The following is an 18,900-nucleotide window of genomic DNA, read 5'->3' as shown; positions in this document are numbered from 1 at the left end:
GAAATGGGCCATAAAACCTAGCCAGCAAGTCTGGCTCCCCGTGAGGCAACGGGCCTAAGTACTCATTGACAAGACTCCAACATCACTGACTTTCCAGAGAGAGAGAGAGAGAGAGAGCGGCAGAGGAAATAATGCAAGAAAAAAAAGCAGCAGACAAAGATGAGGTGCAGACAGGAGGCAGTTGTCTGGCCTAGATAGACGGGCTGTTTTATAACTGTTGGCGCTGATACTTTCAATCCACAATATGTAGCTGTTTCCCCATACTTGTCCACTGCTAAACACTCACTTTCATTGTAATTTTATTTTTATTTGTCTTTCAGCTCATTTTCACCTAATGAAATAGCTGCTTAACTGCATATGTTTAAGGGATCTCAGGGGAAAAATGTCACATTTTGATGCCACATGGCATCCATGACATTCACATGTTCCCACTTCACACATCCTTCCCACTCCATCAGCTTCCCGAAAACACCATTCACCATGAAATATTTCACGAAATGACCCGCCCAACTTTAAAACCTTAGTGACTGAGCTAATGAAGTCAGTTTACAGACTTAGTTTTACACCAGTTTGCATTTGCTTCCGTGCCGAAGTGCTGGAGTTGAGAGGGTGACCGGAGAGGTAAAATGTGTACCAAGTGTTGAAGGCAGCACACCTGTGAGCTTCGATCTAATTATCCCCACACATGGATGAACAAGTAGGCACAGTTCTGGTCTGTCATGGATTGACAGGTCCGTAACCTGTTATACCTGTTATACCTGCTTCTTAAAAGTCTGCATGATTGACAAGTCGCTTCCATTTCATTGTCAAATTGGCATCAATGAATAATTTGTGGCGTCTGTGACGAGACAAAGAGAGGGTTGATTGCTGCCAGGCGGGCATCCATGGCTCTGTGGTGTCGGAGAGCCACATAGCAGAGTGGGACATGATTTACGATCCAGACAGTAGTTTACGCTGGATAGTTTGGCCCCAAATGGGCCTTCGTAAGCAATGTCATAGCAACCTGTTATTCATAAAGTTTTCCATATATTATGAGGTAAATGCCAGAATTTTACAGCTCTGGGAAGCCTACATGAGGCACATAAGCGAGGAATTCTTTGGCTAAATCTAAACATGGCAATTGCATTGCCTCTTAGGTGCTTTCAGTAACCAGGGATACTAAGGCTCCCTAGACTCTCTCTTATTTTAATTGACTTTGGCCTGCAGGAGGCTTGTGTCCATTCAAACCTTTCTGGGCAGAGAGAGGGGGAGAGAGGAGGGAGGAAGAGAATGTGAATAGAGCTCCCTCAGAAACTAAAGAGTGCAGCCCACTAGAGCCGTTCTTGTTAGTTTGCTCATGGTCTTTGTTCTCCTTTCAGCCCTTCTGGCTAAATGTCTTCAAACAAGCCATTTGGGGGGTTGTGAATCTTTCCGACAGGTTTACAGCAAAACACTGGACTTCATTTTTACAGTTAGTGTGGGAATAAGCGAGGATGTGCCGCCAATAATGTGTGAGTGTGATGTGATGACTGCATGTGTACTGTATGTTTGTACTGGACGTTAGTGAGAAAGCCATGTGGGACGATGCCAGGTGGGAGTCCACGGTTGACAAGGGAGCAGGTGTCTATTAGATGCAGATCAGGGAGGAGGGAGGGAGAGAAGGACAAGGATCATAGGAGCTCTTGGCATCTGCCTTACCTGCTGCCTCCCCTACCTCCCTGTCATGTTTTTAGGGTTATCCTCTCCCAAGGGTGGTTGTCACTATTCATCATGGTTTGGTTGCATTTGATTCTTGTTCAACCTAAGATACAAAAACACATTTATTGCTGCCTCCACCCTAATACCCTAATACAGCGGAGGTGAATGGAACTTGAATTACCTTTTAGAGTATTGAAAAATGGACATGTCTTTCTTGAAACAGTGTCCCCCTTACTTTGGAGAATCTACAGAACATGCTGCCAACAGTAGTTATAGACACTGTTTCTTTGGTAAAATGGATTTATAGTTGATGCAAGGGGATAACGGGAATCTCACCGTTGATACCTAAAGCACACATTTCATAGCTCAACGTCCATTGCAACAGTAGACAGTAGCCTCAGGAAGTGTGTTAACATTATTTCAGTTACTTTTGTGATACGAGTGATATTGTGGAGTGTGGCAGAGGAATGAATATTAAATGACGTGTTACTGAAATGGAGAAGAATCCTGAGCGTGTTTTCAATTTGGATCTCGTTGTATTCACTCTTAACTATCTCTACATGCATTATAAACTAGAAAACACAAGTAGCCCAAACTGACCAGTCACAGTTCTTGCAGTCCCCATGTGGTATATCCGTGGCTACCATAGCCCTTGACGCGTAGTTATATTTTTGAGGAGGTGCACGTAAGCTATGTTGTACAGTAGCTATGCGTATAACTCCATTGGAAACTGTTATGTAACAGCAACATGAATTAGAAGAGTTTCTGAAATGTCTCCTCTTTAAAATGTAAATAAATTTGAGCAGCACAAATAAAGTTCTTTTCACTTCAATTGTATTGGGGTATAGACAAAAATCCTTATATATATATACCTGTAGTGATTTATCCCTCACTACAGGTAAGTGATCAGCACATTTTAACTCTCTGCCTCCTGTCTGTATGAGTGTGGTGAACGGTGGGGTGGGGGGAGCATTATCATTGGAAAGAGCATTGAACAACTGTCAGGGATGCAGTCCACGTCATTTGTCATGCCTCCCTGGGGCTTTATGACAGAGTGTGAAGCTGGGAGCTGCAGGCCCAGCTACTGAACCACCCATCTAGCCCCAGCAGATGCGTTTACCGCCCTTTGCCGTGGCTGACCATCAGGCTGCACAGCTGAGCACCAGAATATCAATACGACTCAGACTCAGCCAGGCCCCTGGGACTATCTACAAGGCAAACAGGATAGGCTCCTCTCCTTATGGAAGACAGAGACCCATTACCACCAGGGAGACCAATGTAAACAGAGCAAAAGGATTCTCTGTAGCACCAAACGGTGGTTTGATTCACTCCAGAACAGTGATTTTGAAGAGCTACCCATAAGACGGTTATCTCCAGTTCTGGCTCTTCTCAGTGAGGGAAACAGATGAGCCTATTGAAGGGCCGTCTGTGGGAGGAGATGAGAAGAAAAACAGTAATCCTTTTGTGTTCATCATCCGCACTGTCCTGAGAGATGCTTGGGTGAGGGAGGAGGAGGAGGAGAGAGAGGCTGTGAGGAGAACTGGTTGGCTGTTCCTCTTCCTGTCATGTGAAACCTGAAGTTTATCCTCAGAGTCAATGACAGAGTGCCTCTCCTTTTAAACAGGTTGGTGCTCAATGGAGGTGGTAATTTTGTGTGGTGATAAGCCCTTTATTTAATGCCGGGGTAGAATAATTCCTATTTAAGTGGCCGCACTGGAGCTTCCCTCCCTCTTCTCTTTTTCTCTCTTTCTCTTAGATATGCATTGTCATTTTTTTTCTGCTTGGCTCAATGCTGCTGTTTTTGTCCTGCGGCTGTTGATGCCGGTCTCGGTGTGAAACGAAGAGACCGTCCCCTTAGCCAGACAGCCTCATGGTGGCACAGTTAGGGGATAAATTGTGGAGACATGTTTATCAACATAGAAGAAGTGCAAGTTACCCCTTGTTGGAAGCGAATAATGGGACCTAATTGAGCTGTAACATGCTGGCTGGTCGCCAGGCCCTTGAATTGAAAACTCTCTCCATCAGAAGGGGGTCTGGGGAGAAGAACGGCGCTGTTGAAACACAGGAGGACGTTCTAACATAGATGTGAAACTCCTAGCTGTGCTTGGACCCGGTTGTAATTAATTAAAACTAACCTACAAATCTGTGCATCTACCTGCCAGTGTGATGTTTTTAGGAGGAGAGCACCTGAGAGACTTATTCTGTCAACCAAAGCACAGCCGTGGATCAATCCTCTGGAGGAACAGCACAGCCCGTCTCCTGGCACCTGCCTTGCCAAGAACCGGAGGAGGGGGGAGAGAGGGGGGAAAAAAGAGAGGGAGCATGAGCTGGTGGGAAGGAGGAAAAACCCAGCTGCCTCTGCGCCTGAGCCCCGTGCTGCTTTTAAAGAAGTGGGAGGGAGGGGAGGGAGACTGCTGGCACCATCTGTACATGTCTTTTGTATTCCAGCCCTCATCTTTACACAGTGCGAGGCTGGTGTGCTCAGTGTTCAAATGAAAGGAGAGGAGGTGCCTTTTGGGGTGGGATGCTTTGAGAGAAGAAGGTGTGTGTATGTGTGTCGACGCTGAAATTCTGTTCTGTCCTCGGAAATCCGGCGCACTCAGAGGACATCTCGTGTCCTATTTATTTTACCTAAGTGTGTGTGTGTGTTAATGTAAGCCAGTGTGGTGTCTTTCCTTTACGTGTTTGTGAGTATGTGAGTATGTGCGTGTGTGTCAGTAGGCTCTGTTTGCAAGCACTCATGTGTGGTCAAATCTCTAGGTTGCCATGTTTGTGATGGGAGTCAGAAGCTTTTGTTTGTTTCACTATTCCATCAGCCCCATTAGCCTGATGTTTCCTCTCTCACTGACTCACTCATCTCTTTCTGTCTGTCTCTCTCTTTCTGTCCCTTTCTCTCCCCCTCTCTGTGTAATATGTGCTTGGTGGCCCGTCCTTGCATGTGGCAGCAGGGTGGATCTGCCTGCAAGGACAGCCTGCACTGTCTGCTGTCATATTGACGTGGCTTTTTTCGCGAACTGCAGCTGAAATCACCAAGCACTCTGTTTCACCCGCCCGCCCGCCTGCCCCTCCCTCGCTCCTCAGTCAGCCCAGAAGTGCGGTGAATCATAAGAGGAGGTGGCTGCCCTGCTCTTTGATTGAATCCACATTCCCTTTCTCCTCTGACGGCTCACAGAGAGGCTAGAAGGAGGCAAGGGGAAGGGAGAGAGAGAGAAAAGGGAAAAGTGAGTCTTTTGTAGTTGGCACAGTACAAAAACATGCACTGCAGATGAAAAGCATATGACTCGATCAAATGCGCTCTGTGGTAGCCACCTAACCAAGCGGTAGGTAGGAAGGTGGAGAGGGAAGGGCTGGAGTCCATGTGCAGGCTCAGAGTGAACCCTAGTGGCTGAGAGCTGCAGTGACATGCTGGATTGAAGCGGATCTTTTATATCGCAGCATGAAGGTGCCTCCTTTTGTTTCCTACTGTAAGAGAGGTTTTCTACAGTGTGCAAAATACTTCTCAAAATTAGTCTATTTTTTTATTTATCTGTGCAGTAAAGCCTTTTTGCAGGTTTTTGGCATTTATTTTTCATGTTAAAATATGGGTAAAGCCATGCTTTGTGTAGGATATAATTTGGGTTTTTGTTGATTTAGTCAAATCTATTGCTAACAAATTCCCCTGTATGCACTGAAAATGGACAGACAGAACAGACAGACATGGCTTTACATAGTAGAGACTTAACTAATGGTGAATACTAGCCTAAAGAGAGTGACAGTGCATATGAGTGGATCCCACAATCAGGTTTGAAAGACATCAAAAAATGATGGAAAAAGAATCATTAATGTAGCAAATAACAATATAAAAGAAGGATGATATGGAGCAAGAATCAGTCACTCAATCTGCAAAAGTGTACAAACAAATACATTTGTGTTCTTTTATTCTTTATGATTCAGTGGGAGAAGGTCTCCTACTCCCATCACTTACTACTTACTGCGACTGACATGGGCAGCTAATGTGTATCTTGCTGCTTGCATAAATATAAGTGATACATGTAACCTCTGCAATCCTGTTCCTCATCTGAATATGTTAAATACTTAATTTTACATTCTTAAATCCCATTAAACATAAATCAGTCCACAAGCAAAATAAAAGTTCTTATATGTCCAAAAAAATTTAATTAAATGTCTTAAACAATTACCTAACTAACAAACTACTATTAAAAAAGTAGAAGTTTCAGTTTTCACGTTTTTTAATTTGTTTTCAGTTACATTTCTTATTTTTTCCTATAATATGTTTCATGTTGCATAGTTGCATTGGATCATTTTGTCAGTCAGGCCATCACTTTTCAATTTTATGTCCAGGTTTGCTCAGAAGGTTCTCTTCTGTTGTTGAAGAGAAGTTGTTGTTTCGTCTGCCCACCTCTTCTCACATAAATAGTTTTTGCAGGGTTTTGCAGTGCTGCAGTTATTTCTCACAGAAGTGCAACAGCCCTGATAGACTCTTCCTCTTCTCTCTTTCCAGCTCTCCTGTCCTCATGGTGTGAGGAGCTGGGACGCCTCCTCCTCCTCCGTCACCAGAAGAACAGGCAGAACGAGCCTCCAGGAAAAGTGCCCATGCAGCCCCCCTTGAGCAACATGAAGCCCAGCCTCTCACACGGGTCAGTGTTCATACTGCTGTGTGTGTGTGTGTGTGTCTTGGGTATGTAAACAGACAGACCAGGCCCTTGGGGAAAGCCCTTCCTCTCCACATGAAGCGCGGTGTTCCTTATGGATCAGTGGCCAGACAAACTGCCCGACAAACTGCTTGTAGCACAGTCAGTAGGGACAAACAGTACCTCAAAACCCCTGGTACACAAAAGTTAATAATTACATGTGCTAATAATAAATGAATAATCTTTTGCTTTTGAAGAGGAAGAACATGCTTTTATTTTATAATCCTTGTAATAAAACCTTTGCCTTTCCCTATCATTCAGAAAATACTAAAATATTGTAAAACTTCAATTAATAGCCTGGGCTTTTATTTGCTTAAATCACTGAACTCACCCTGCCTATATTGGATAGGCTAATTGGGGCAGCTTTAATTCCTTTACCATGCAGGTAAATCTGAATGAACATTACTTAGGTGCTCATTGTTTCGTCTATAAACTTCTAGAAAAAACAGACGAGGCTTCTAATTGAGACCTGTGTTTATTTGTCAGAATATGTAGCCACACCCAGACAGTTAAAGGGACATGCTTTTATTTGAGACCATGCTTTAGATTGAATTTTTACGATATTTACTACGACTGTACTAATGTACACAGCAAATATTTGTGCAATGGGCACATTTTGTTTTGCCTACATGATGTGTTTTTGTCTGACACCTGCAGAGATGGGTCTTTTCCCTACGACTCAGTTCCCTGGCAACAGAACACCAATCAGCCTCCAGGTTCGTTGTCTGTGGTGACTACCGTCTGGGGCGTGACCAACACGTCGCAGAGCCAGGTGAGATCCCATACCTGTGCAACAGAGTAAAAGTGTGGCTGAGTGGACTGCATCTGATAGGACCAATGTCAAATATGTAAACAAGCTTTTTTGAGTTTGGTAATTACTTTCTTTAAAGGGAAAAAAATTACTAGTTTGACTAGTTTCAAGGTTGTTGTGTGTAAGTGTCATCATTTTTTTAAATAAATCCAGTTATTCCACTATAATTTCAAGGTAATGATGAAAATTACAGTTGCATTGCTAAATGCGGTCACACTTTTCTCTGTTCACTAGGGAGAAATCAGCAGTCCCATAGACCTGTATTCTGATTTTGAGGTTGTTGTTGTTGACTTAATGTTAAAGCATCAAACATTTACACGTGTACTCTGTATGTAACATAACAGCAAAGCAGATACAGTATACTATGTTCTGATAATGGTGACACAGCGGTAATTTTTTTTTGGTAAAAATACTAGTGCCGATATGATACCTGGATTTTGGTACAAATACCAAAAACAAATTCTTTTTAATACCTTATTTGAATAGCAGATTAATTTTTGTTTTTTATATGTCCAACAGGTGTTGGGGAATCACATGGCCAACAACAACAATCCCATGAACCCTGGGGGCAACCCTATGGGCTCGGGTATGTCTGGTAACAATCCAGGGATGAACTCTCCTCAGTTCCCAGGCCCTCAGCAGCAATTCCCCAACAAAGGCAACTCCAACCAGGGCTACATGCAGCAGGGCATGTATGGACGGCCCAACTACCCCGGAGGAGGAGGCTTTGGTGGCAAGTAAGTGGACAGTGGATGAGAACTGGTCATTGCAATGATTAAAAATGCTTCCAAAGAAGTAGTTTTGACAGTCAGTTAAAATTATCACACTCCTTCAAAATGATGTTCTGAGGTTATTCCTAATACTGTGTTGTTCTTTGTCATAGTTACCCTGGAGGGCCTAATGCTGGACCTGGAGGAATGGGCATCCCTCCACACTCCCGTCCTCCTTCAGACTTTACCCAGCCTGCCGCTGCTGCCGCTGCCGCCGCTGTTGCTGCTGCTGCAGCCACAGCAACCGCCACTGCCACAGCAACCGTAGCTGCCCTGCAGGAAACCCAGAACAAGGACATGAACCAATACGGACCGGTAGGACAGGGCAAACGACTGACAGCACCTGTGTGTTAACATCTGTGTTCATAAAATAAATAATTGCATTTTTGTGCACATCACATACTACTTGGGAGTTTTATGCTGACTGACATTGCCTTTCAATACTATCCTTTCAATATTAGCAATAGTTATTGAACAGGGAGCTGAGAGACGTGGATTGAGGCTTATTGTTTATCAAGGCTAAATCAATACTAAGGATGAATAATTAGCTGAAATTGTAACAAAGCCAAATAGCACATTTAGCTATAACAAAAGCTAACAGGCACACCTATTTTTTTCAAGGTTAGAACATTTTTTAACTGTTTGTTAAAAGATTTTTATGTGATTTTTAATAGACTCTTTTTATAAGCAAAATTTGCCACATCGACAGTCAACTCAGAGATGGTTCATTGAACCCATTTTGTCTTCCAGATGAGTTCCTCTTTCCAGATGGGACCAAACCAGGCGTACAACAGCCAGTTCATGAACCAGTCAGGACCCCGCGGCCCTCCGTCTCTCCCTGGTAACATGGGCAGCGGCATGAATGCATCAAACATGAGCGGGCCCCCCATGGGAATGAACCAGCCCAGGGGCCAAGGCATGGGGCCTTTCGGGGGCCATGGCCAAAGGATGCCACAGCAAGGATATGCAGGACCCCGGCCTCAGGGCATGGGTATGCAGGGCATGAAAAGACCGTACCCAGGGGAGGTTAGTAGTGTAACTTCAACACGTTTAGCTTCATGTTTTAGCTTGTTTGCTGTATGTTGAATATATATTTGTCTTCACTACATCCACAGCCAAACTATGGTGGGCAGCAGTATGGACCAAACAACCAGTTCCCCAACCAGCAGGGGCAGTACCCCACACCCAACACCTCTAGGCCACTGCCGTCCCCCAACTACCCCAGCCAGAGGATGCCAGGACAGCAGCTGCAGGGTCAATACCCGCCTCCAAGCGGTGCCATGGGCCAGTACTATAAGGTGCAGTTATAGTGCTTTCACTACAAATTTGAAGATTGTTTGCTTTTGGGTACAAATAGAGGTTTATTTTGAGAAACAAATCATTTTGAATCTGTTTTATCAAATTACAGCAAGAGCCACCTTTTAATGGCCAAACAAATAACTTCTCCGGGAGTGGATATCAGTACAGCCAGGGTAATATGAATGGGGTGAGTCCATTTTTGTACCTATTTTGTTTCATCACTTGTTCACACACTTGTTGTGTTTATAGTCCCATAAACATTTGATTTCCTAATCGATTGTCTTCAATATAGCCGCCCAGACCAGTGGGTAATTACCCTCACTCCCCAGTGCCGGGCAACCCCACCCCTCCAATGACCCCAGGAAGTAACATCCCTCCATACCTGTCACCAAACCAGGATGTGAAGCCACCCTTCCCTCCTGACATCAAACCAAATATCACCGCACTCCCTCCCCCTCCAGGTCAGTAACTAAAAAAATGTCCAATGAGGAAATGTAAAACAAAAGTTTGTAATAGTCTGACCATTGCTCTTCTTCAACCATGTAGCAAACCACAACGAGGAGCTGCGTCTGACTTTCCCTGTGCGAGACGGGGTAGTCCTAGAGCCCTTTAGGCTAGAGCATAACCTGGCAGTCAGCAACCACGTCTTCCACTTACGGCCCTCTGTACATCAGACGCTCATGTGGAGGTAAGACATCATGCACTGAATCAACGTACAGTATATTTCTAGATATTCTTCCAAGATATTATATTTCCTGTTAGAGCTTCATGATACAGTCCTTTCTTCTTCCAAAACACTAGAATCAACATTAGATTTGACGATTTCTCAACTGCTCTAAAAAGCAGGATTAAGAGAGAAAGTGGAGATAAAAGGAGGGAGAGGGAGGAAAACAACTTAAACTGTGGTTAAAGTGGTTACAGTTCTTGAGATTTGGTGGAAAATTTGAATATAACTTTTAATGCCTGATTTAGTTCCTGGATGTTAGCTATTGACTTATCTAGGCTCAGTATTATTTTTCCATTGACATGACCAGCTTTGTTAAAACAATCCATATACACTCACCTAAAGGATTATTAGGAACACCATACTAATACTGTGTTTGACCCCCTTTCGCCTTCAGAACTGCCTTAATTCTACGTGGCATTGATTCAACAAGGTGCTGAAAGCATTCTTTAGAAATGTTGGCCCATATTGATAGGATAGCATCTTGCAGTTGATGGAGATTTGTGGGATGCACATCCAGGGCACGAAGCTCCCGTTCCACCACATCCCAAAGATGCTCTATTGGGTTGAGATCTGGTGACTGTGGGGGCCATTTTAGTACAGTGAACTCATTGTCATGTTCAAGAAACCAATTTGAAATGATTCGAGCTTTGTGACATAGTGCATTATCCTGCTGGAAGTAGCCATCAGAGGATGGGTACATGGTGGCCATAAAGGGATGGACATGGTCAGAAACAATGCTCAGGTAGTCCGTGGCATTTAAACGATGCCCAATTGGCACTAAGGGGCCTAAAGTGTGCCAAGAAAACATCCCCTACACCATTACACCACCACCACCAGCCTGCACAGTGGTAACAAGGCATGATGGATCCATGTTCTCATTCTGTTTACGCTAAATTTTGACTCTACCATCTGAATGTCTCAACAGAAAGAGACTCATCAGACCAGGCAACATTTTTCCAGTCTTCAACTGTCCAATTTTGTTGAGCTCTTGCAAATTGTAGCCTCTTTTTCCTATTTGTAGTGGAGATGAGTGGTACCCGGTGGGGTCTTCTGCTGTTGTAGCCCATCCGCCTCAAGGTTGTGCGTGTTGTGGCTTCACAAATGCTTTGCTGCATACCTCGGTTGTAACGAGTGGTTATTTCAGTCAAAGTTGCTCTTCTATCAGCTTGAATCAGTCGGCCCATTCTCCTCTGACCTCTAGCATCAACAAGGCATTTCGCCCACAGGACTGCCGCATACTGGATGTTTTTCCCTTTTCACACCATTCTTTGTAAACCCTAGAAATGGTTGTGTGTGAAAATCCCAGTAACTGAGCAGATTGTGAAATACTCAGACCGGCCCGTCTGGCACCAACAACCGTGCCACGCTCAAAATTGCTTAAATCACCTTTCTTTCCCATTCTGACATTCAGTTTGGAGTTCAGGAGATTGTCTTGACCAGGACCTCACCCCTAAATGCATTGAAGCAACTGCCATGTGATTGGTTGATTAGATAATTGCATTAATGAGAAATTGAACAGGTGTTCCTAATAATCCTTTAGGTGAGTGTACAGTACACACTGTATAAGCCCCATTAAATACAACTGGCTGAGATTATGGGTGGGAAGTGAGGGATCATATTCTTGTTGCGGCACAAGCAACTTGCACTGAGAAGAACAACAGATAATCGTCCATTCAAAATTGTGAGAGAAAAAGAAAAACATAATGTGTCTATCCATAGTTATGTGGATGACAACCAACTATATATCAGTGTAAAGCCAAGGTATCCCTGCCTTTTAACAGTCTGCATGAATTGAGACCTGGTTTCCCAGATTCTTCCAGTTCCAGGTCTTTTTGGTCTCTCTGATCATTTAATTTTCAGTCAGGAGGGAAATTTAGTTTCTCAAAAGAGTCCAGTAATCAAGAATAAATGGGTATTCTTCAATTCCTCCTAACCTTTGGCAAGCAGTTTGAAAAGGTTGTGCAGTCATACTGTCAGCTGAGAATTATATATATATTTTTTTAAATTAAATCACCAAAATTCCCAACTCACTTGGAGAAGGTCATTCATGCATTCATTTTCTGTGATTTAGATTATTATTAGTAAGTCCGTTTACTCCCCTCTCAAGCAAAAATCACTCTCACGTCTGGAGCTTATTAAAATCATGAAATGAGGAAACTTTCTGTTGCCAAACCATGATATCATGTCATCCTAAATGTATCCTCCCATCACTAGTGGTCATAGATTAGAAGGCTGGAAAGGATGAAACATCCTAGATTAGATCCCAAATGCTGTAGAATGAACAGCTTAATGAACTCTTGCTCTTATTATTACATATATTATAACAGCATCTGCATTCATAATGTTTGTCTGCATAGATGTAGGATCATCTACCACCAAGCACCATGAACCCAGGCAGATACAACTTTTTCCAAGACCTATTTTACATCAGAAACAATTGACATGATTAGTGAAAACAGACTGCTGTCGTCTTTTATGTCCCAAAGAACACTCTGTAACACTCATCAATTTACGTTTTTTCTCCGTGCAGATCGGACCTGGAGCTGCAGTTCAAGTGCTACCACCACGAAGACCGTCAGATGAACACCAACTGGCCGGCGTCGGTCCAAGTCAGCGTAAACGCCACACCGCTGACCATCGAGCGGGGTGACAATAAGACCTCCCACAAACCCCTGCACTTGAAACACGTGTGCCAACCAGGAAGGAACACAATCCAGATCACAGTCACTGCCTGCTGCTGTGTAAGTACCCAAATCTCCTGAACTAATAAAAAGATGTTTACACAAATCCAGATACAAAAAGTAGTTGCCAGATGAATAATTGTCAGCCATAAAAAAAAGATCTACCTGCGGATGATATTTAATGCTAAACTTTAAAACAAAATTAAAAAAAGATCTGTCAGGGCTTTTTTTTGTTGAAAGAGTAAAGAAACCATTAAACTAATCCACATGAGGATGTTTTTGATAGTGACAGTGATGTTTTTTCCCGCAGTCGCACTTATTTGTGCTGCAGCTGGTCCACAGGCCCTCGGTTCGCTCTGTCCTCCAGGGCTTACTGAAGAAGAGGCTTCTTCCTGCAGAGCATTGCATCACCAAAGGTATATGCAAAAGAACACAGAACACATTTTGCACCCTAACGTCCTGATTGTTCTCAGAGTCCTTGCTTACACACTGCATTTCAATCCTTCTGCATCAAAGTTAAGAGGAACTTTAGCAGCGTAGCAGCATCATCGGGCAATGCAACGCTCAATGGAGAGGATGGCGTGGAGCAGACGGCCATTAAGGTTTCCCTCAAATGTCCAATCACCTTCCGGCGAATACAGCTTCCAGCAAGAGGCCACGACTGTAAACACGTTCAGGTCAGCACTGTAGCAATAAACAAACCGAGAGTCAAATTTCTGATGCTTTAACAAAGAAGAATTTTAAAACACTTTACTGGATAACAAATGTGTTGTTTTTGTTCTCGCAGTGTTTTGATTTAGAATCATATTTACAACTGAACTGTGAGAGGGGGACATGGCGATGTCCTGTATGCAAGTAAGTTTATCCAGCTTAAATACATAACAGTATTTGCCCTGTCTATAGTTTTGAGTGTAATCCACATAGTTGTCTCTCTCAGCTTTTTAAGCTCCGTCTCTCTTCTGTCCTCAGTAAAACAGCGTTGTTAGAGGGACTCGAAGTGGACCAGTACATGTGGGGAATCTTGAACGCCATTCAGAAGTAAGCCGAGACAAGAACCAAATATATAATGCATATAATGTATTTCTCTTAATGTTCCCTTTATGTTAACCAATTGATTTCATCTGTATTTCACCAGCTCGGAGTTTGAGGAGGTGACCATTGACCCGACATGTAGTTGGCGGCCAGTGGCTATTAAATCTGATATCCACATCAAGGAGGATCCAGATGGACCACTAGCCAAGAGGTTTAAGACGATGAGTCCCAGCCAGATGATCATGCCTAATGTGATGGAAATGATAGCTCAGCTCGGCCCCGGACCATCACCATACCCATTGCTATCTTCTCAGCAAGGGGGCAACAACAGTGAATACGGCAGCCAAGGTAAGATACAAATATATAGACAAGTATACATCAACAACATGACTAAAGTAGCTTAAAATAATAAGAAATGTACATTGTACAATGTACATCCACATGCATTTACTGTTTTTTATTTTGTGTGCTAGGCAACAGTTTCCAGGGGCACGGGAACTTTGACTTCCCTCACGTCACTCCAGGTGGTACGTCGATGAATGATTTCATGCACGGTCCCCAGTTGTCTCATCCACCTGACATGCCCAACAGCCTGATGACCCAAGACAAGCCACTCTCCCACAACATGCCTGACTCTGTAAGTTGGTCCACCATTTAGTTTACCGATCTCAGCCTCTTTGTTTCTGTTAGAAACATGTACCATAGAAAACAACCCTAAAAGATAAGATTTTATGGATATAAGGAGACATACACATTCTGCTCCAATATGACCACCAGAAAAATAAATTCAATATATGGCGAGAGTATGGCGAGAGTATGGCGAGAAGACTGGTACCGCTCTCATATCTGAATGAAAAAAATATAGCTGCAGCTGGTTTGCATAACACAAAGACTAGGAGCTAGCCTGACTCTGTTCAAACAAAGGTAACAAAATCTACCTACCTGCAACTGTAACACAACCAAATTAACATTTTTGTCTCACAGGTTTTAGATTAAATTATTAAGCCATTAATCAAAAATAACGATTAGTTATAACCCTAACCTGATTATTTTTTCCCTACAGATACCTCACTCTGCCAGCAATGACCAGTCGCATGGTCCATTGCAGCAGAGCTTACATGCGTCTCCACACCCTGGGAGCCAATCAGGGCAACAGCTACACCACAGCGGGCCTCCTCAGCCGTCACGACAAGCGCTGCCTCCTCAGCAACAGCAGCAGCAGCAACAACAGCAGCAACAGCAGCCCGGCCCCAACAACCATCCCCACGGTGACCTGGCCTTCAACCCCTCCAGCAGTTTGGACAGCCAAACAGGGTCGGACATGCCTGAGCCATCTTTAGACGTGAGTCGTGATATACAGCGGAAATATTCAGTCCAGTCCAGTCGTAAATTACCTGCGTTCATTTGAATGCCCAACCACATTTTTTTCTTATCATTCCTTCTCCCTCACAGCTTCTTCCAGAGCTCGCTAACCCAGATGAGCTGTTGTCGTACTTGGATCCACCAGACCTCCCCAGCAATAGCAATGACGACCTTCTATCGCTCTTCGAAAACAACTGAGGCGATTCAGATACACACATAAACTTTTCTGAAAGTTCTGCCTACAGTTTGCCTGAGAACACAGGGCAGTCACTCAGTACTTGATAAACACAAAGATGCACTCCCTTTCTCTTCTTCCTCTTGTACAGTTTTCATTGGCCAGCGCAGATTGACTGAAAGAGCTTAAAACTCAAAGACATGGCGGGATGCAGTGGGGTCGCCCCGCCCTCTCACCCGGTGGCGATACTTTTGAACTGTGCAGCTATACTCAGTTGATTTTTTTACGCCACACACAGGTGTATGTGTGCACATTAGGAACGTGTTGTAGCATTTTTTTAATTTGTGTTTTGTTTCCTTCAGAGAAGAAAAAAGGAACTCACTGTATAAAAGAGAAAAAATAACTGCGCTATCTGGCCAGTCTGCATTATGTCCATATTGTTATTCCAATCTGAGAAGCCACAGCTTCCTGGTGTCACAGCTCCATTCCCTGACTGGTCTGGTTAATCGCACTGTTTTTGTCCATCACACATCATTTAAAAGCACAAAGAGATTTTGGCAATGCATAAAAAACAAAAACTGTCTTTACGGAAGAAAAACAATGATCAATTAGATCAGCGTATGTCTGTCCTTGTCTAAATGTTTTTTAAAAGATTTTTTGCTCTTCTGCCAACATTTTAAAACAATTTTTGGGAATGATCAGCTTCCACTTTTTCCACAATTTGATACATACATATTTTTGTCAAAAAGAGATACCCCTGCTTTTCAGTCCTATGACGGCTGATAGCTGGAACGGAGAAGATTTTGGCCCCACTAAAAGAAAAATGATCCTCCCATATAGAGGAGTGATTTTAATGGAAACGAAAGGTACAATGTGAGAGATTGGAGTTCCTGTAACGACCCCGTTGCGTTTATTGCTTCCTGCTGTAGCTCCTTCCATGCCGTCTGCTCCGCATGAGCCCCCGGTGTCACTCGTGTCAGAATCTGTGCAACGTTGCATCTCTCTACCTGTTAAATGATGTGCTGTTTAAGTAGTCTACAAAGTGCATGTGTGCCAAGCCCTTGTCTAGTGCTGTTCCAAGTGATAAAAAGAAAAAAAAGATAGTGTGGTTTTTATCAGTTGCTGTTTTCAACAGCTCTTTTCTTTGTATGTTTGTTTTTGATTTCTGTCAGATTTAGTATGATTTATTTAACACTAACTTTGAAGGGATAATGCTGATGTCAGCGATACATTTGTCATGTATTTGCTGGATATACTGTGTTATGTTTGTTTCTTTCCTTGTTTATATTGCTGCATAATTAAACTATCCATACATTTGAGAAACTGCTCAGCATCACCAAAGTTAGAGGGATGAGAACGGAGACATTTGTGTTTGCTTGGTCCTGTGTGACTGTGAGTGTGTGTGTGTGTGTAGGGGTGTGTGTGCGTTTCTATTAGTGTGATAGGAGGTAATATTGATTTCAAAGATATAGGGGAGGACAAATACAGTTTATCCATCACTGCTGTCCAAGAAGTGGTTTCTTAAAGCAGTATTGGTGCAGACCTTTTGCCACATTTGTTTTCCATTTCACTTTTTGAGAAGAGTGCTGTTCAGTATGCAAATGTATTATTTTTTAAGAAATGCTATTTTACTGTAAATATCATTGTGAATATTTTTGTATCATCTTGATAATGTTTGTCCGTTGATCATTAGTCGTCCAACCTAACCACATATGCTCCCAAACTCCCATCTAACCACTGACTTTGTTTGTAACCAGCATACGACACCTGTCTCGCCTTCCCAATGTGGGGAAGTCAGTCCAAATGTCTCATAAGCTATTTCCTGCAGGTCATTGTGCTTTCTAGTCACTTTCCTCCCAGTGCACTCTGTCTCACACCTGTCATTTGTAGACAGGTGTCCCATTTTTATGTGCGCCCTCCCCCCTTCCATGTATCAGCTCAAGGTGATTGCATAATTTCAGTTTCCAGATGTCAAGCTCAGTTTTCTTTCACGCTCAGATGTATTTGACTGAAAATGATCAATGTTGTCTATTAATGAATTTGCGTTAACATTTTATCAGTGATACTGAACAGTAACGGTTTTAAAAGATGTGGTATCCGCTGGCTTTGAGTGTAATTAGTGGGCTATGTGAATATCATAATTGTTGCTAATTGTCAATACACAGTGGTATTTTAAAGATATATCACAACCATATTTTAAAGAAATCCATAATATTGTTTATATTTTTGTTATAGAAAATGTGGCTTTTTTAAAAGCACGAGACCATATACATTTTTATCCCGTTTTGTTTTGGTAAATTATTTTGTACTGGTTTTCTTATTAATCTGTAAGGCTAGAAATCCAATTTCTTTCAACCGTAGCATTGTGCTGATTTAACCGCCCTGGTTTTATGTAAACATTATTTTCAAGAAATATTATTTGTTCCAGTTCGGCACACTGACATGTTGTTTCATATTTATGTCACAAAGAGACATCTAATCAAATAATTCCTTTTTTTTAAAGACACACTGCCACATTTTTTATTTATACTATCTGAATTGAAACTTTTGATCAATCCCATGGAAGTCGTTATTATTTCATATTTTGTTCTCACTTTCAAGTGAGCAACTGTGGTGTATAAGGTAGCACCTCAAATCTGTAGTTGCACAATCACAATAAATGGCCATTTCTCTGGGGGAGGTTGTTTATTTAAAATTTTAAAAATTCAAAAAACATACAGAGAGGAAGGGCACGTTCATCATTCTGGCCTGGAAAGGATGTTGAGGGCAAGGCTAGATCAAACGTCCCAAGGATGCCTGTATATATGTAAATGAATATAGAGACGTGAACAGAAATGTATTCATTTTCCCTGGGAATGTGCATTGTTTCTTCAGAATAATAAAAAGCTTGCAACCCCTCTACTGGAAGTGGCTGAATATGGAAAATGAAACTTGTTAGTTAGTGTCTGTGGGTATCTCTCAGCATTTTGTTCCCCTTCTGTAATATAATTTCACCTCTTTTTGTTCGGGGAACTGGGACAGCTATGTTTTACATGTAATATTTAGCTTAAGTGTTCTAGTCTGTCACCTGCACACTTGGAGGTGCTAAAGCTAAAAAAGGAAGAAGAGGAAAAAAAAACAAGGTTACAAAGAAAATCGTTTGGAGGGGTGGGAGAAAGTTGATTGGCGGGACGGGTCCAGAAGATTGTAACCGAATCCGTAGTTTGTACAATTTTTGATATCATGAGCAGTTGGAAAAATGATACAATCTAAGGTGATTCATGCAATGTGGCCATTGTCTCTATTGTGTACATTGTATGTACAATCATTTCATATTCTAAACTGGTCAGAAAATAAAGGAACTAATTGTGATTTTTAGTCTTGCAGAACTGTATGTAGTTAGACGATGTGACAACCTAATATTTATCTAATAAATATGTATTCAGATGATACCTGTATGTCACTGTGGTCTTGTCTTTTGTGTGTTTGCATCGTAGTCTGACAATTAGGCCTGCTAATCCAAGCTGTTTATCCAAGCAGACGGTGTAAATTATGGGTATCAGATTTGACTCACATTTTGATTAATATGTGGAAATGATGTGAGCCCATATTAACACAACAAAATAATGGAGACAAGATTCGTACATCTGCTCATAGGAACGACACTGAGCAATTATTATGCAATCTATCAAGAAG

General features: G+C 42.5%; 1 protein-coding gene across 3 annotated transcripts in view; it reads left to right on the top strand.

Moving 5' to 3' along the window:
• The window catches only part of LOC119915600 (zinc finger MIZ domain-containing protein 1-like), a 113,364-nt gene extending 94,702 nt beyond the window's left edge, over positions 1-18,662 (top strand). For 2 of the 3 annotated variants that reach the window (XM_038735202.1, XM_038735203.1), the window contains 18 exons: positions 6,179-6,314; positions 7,026-7,140; positions 7,699-7,916; positions 8,063-8,294; positions 8,700-8,975; positions 9,065-9,247; positions 9,358-9,435; positions 9,541-9,709; positions 9,795-9,936; positions 12,506-12,716; positions 12,967-13,072; positions 13,173-13,333; positions 13,444-13,511; positions 13,626-13,694; positions 13,792-14,036; positions 14,162-14,325; positions 14,752-15,030; positions 15,141-18,662. In XM_038735202.1, the coding sequence (XP_038591130.1) occupies positions 6,179-6,314; positions 7,026-7,140; positions 7,699-7,916; positions 8,063-8,294; positions 8,700-8,975; positions 9,065-9,247; positions 9,358-9,435; positions 9,541-9,709; positions 9,795-9,936; positions 12,506-12,716; positions 12,967-13,072; positions 13,173-13,333; positions 13,444-13,511; positions 13,626-13,694; positions 13,792-14,036; positions 14,162-14,325; positions 14,752-15,030; positions 15,141-15,248 (2,960 nt within the window). In that variant the 3' untranslated portion in view covers positions 15,249-18,662. The remainder of the gene's footprint in view (positions 1-6,178; positions 6,315-7,025; positions 7,141-7,698; positions 7,917-8,062; positions 8,295-8,699; positions 8,976-9,064; positions 9,248-9,357; positions 9,436-9,540; positions 9,710-9,794; positions 9,937-12,505; positions 12,717-12,966; positions 13,073-13,172; positions 13,334-13,443; positions 13,512-13,625; positions 13,695-13,791; positions 14,037-14,161; positions 14,326-14,751; positions 15,031-15,140) is intronic. The other variant, XM_038735204.1, reaches the window with a different exon arrangement.
• The last annotated feature ends 238 nt before the right edge of the window (positions 18,663-18,900 follow it).

The sequence above is a fragment of the Micropterus salmoides genome, unplaced genomic scaffold (genome assembly GCF_014851395.1).
Source record: "Micropterus salmoides isolate LMB-PRFRI ecotype aquatic unplaced genomic scaffold, ASM1485139v1 Ms_hic_scaffold_21, whole genome shotgun sequence".
Lineage (NCBI taxonomy): Eukaryota > Metazoa > Chordata > Actinopteri > Centrarchiformes > Centrarchidae > Micropterus > Micropterus salmoides.
Note: the sequence above shows the minus strand (reverse complement) of the source record. Positions and strands in the feature narration are given on the sequence as shown.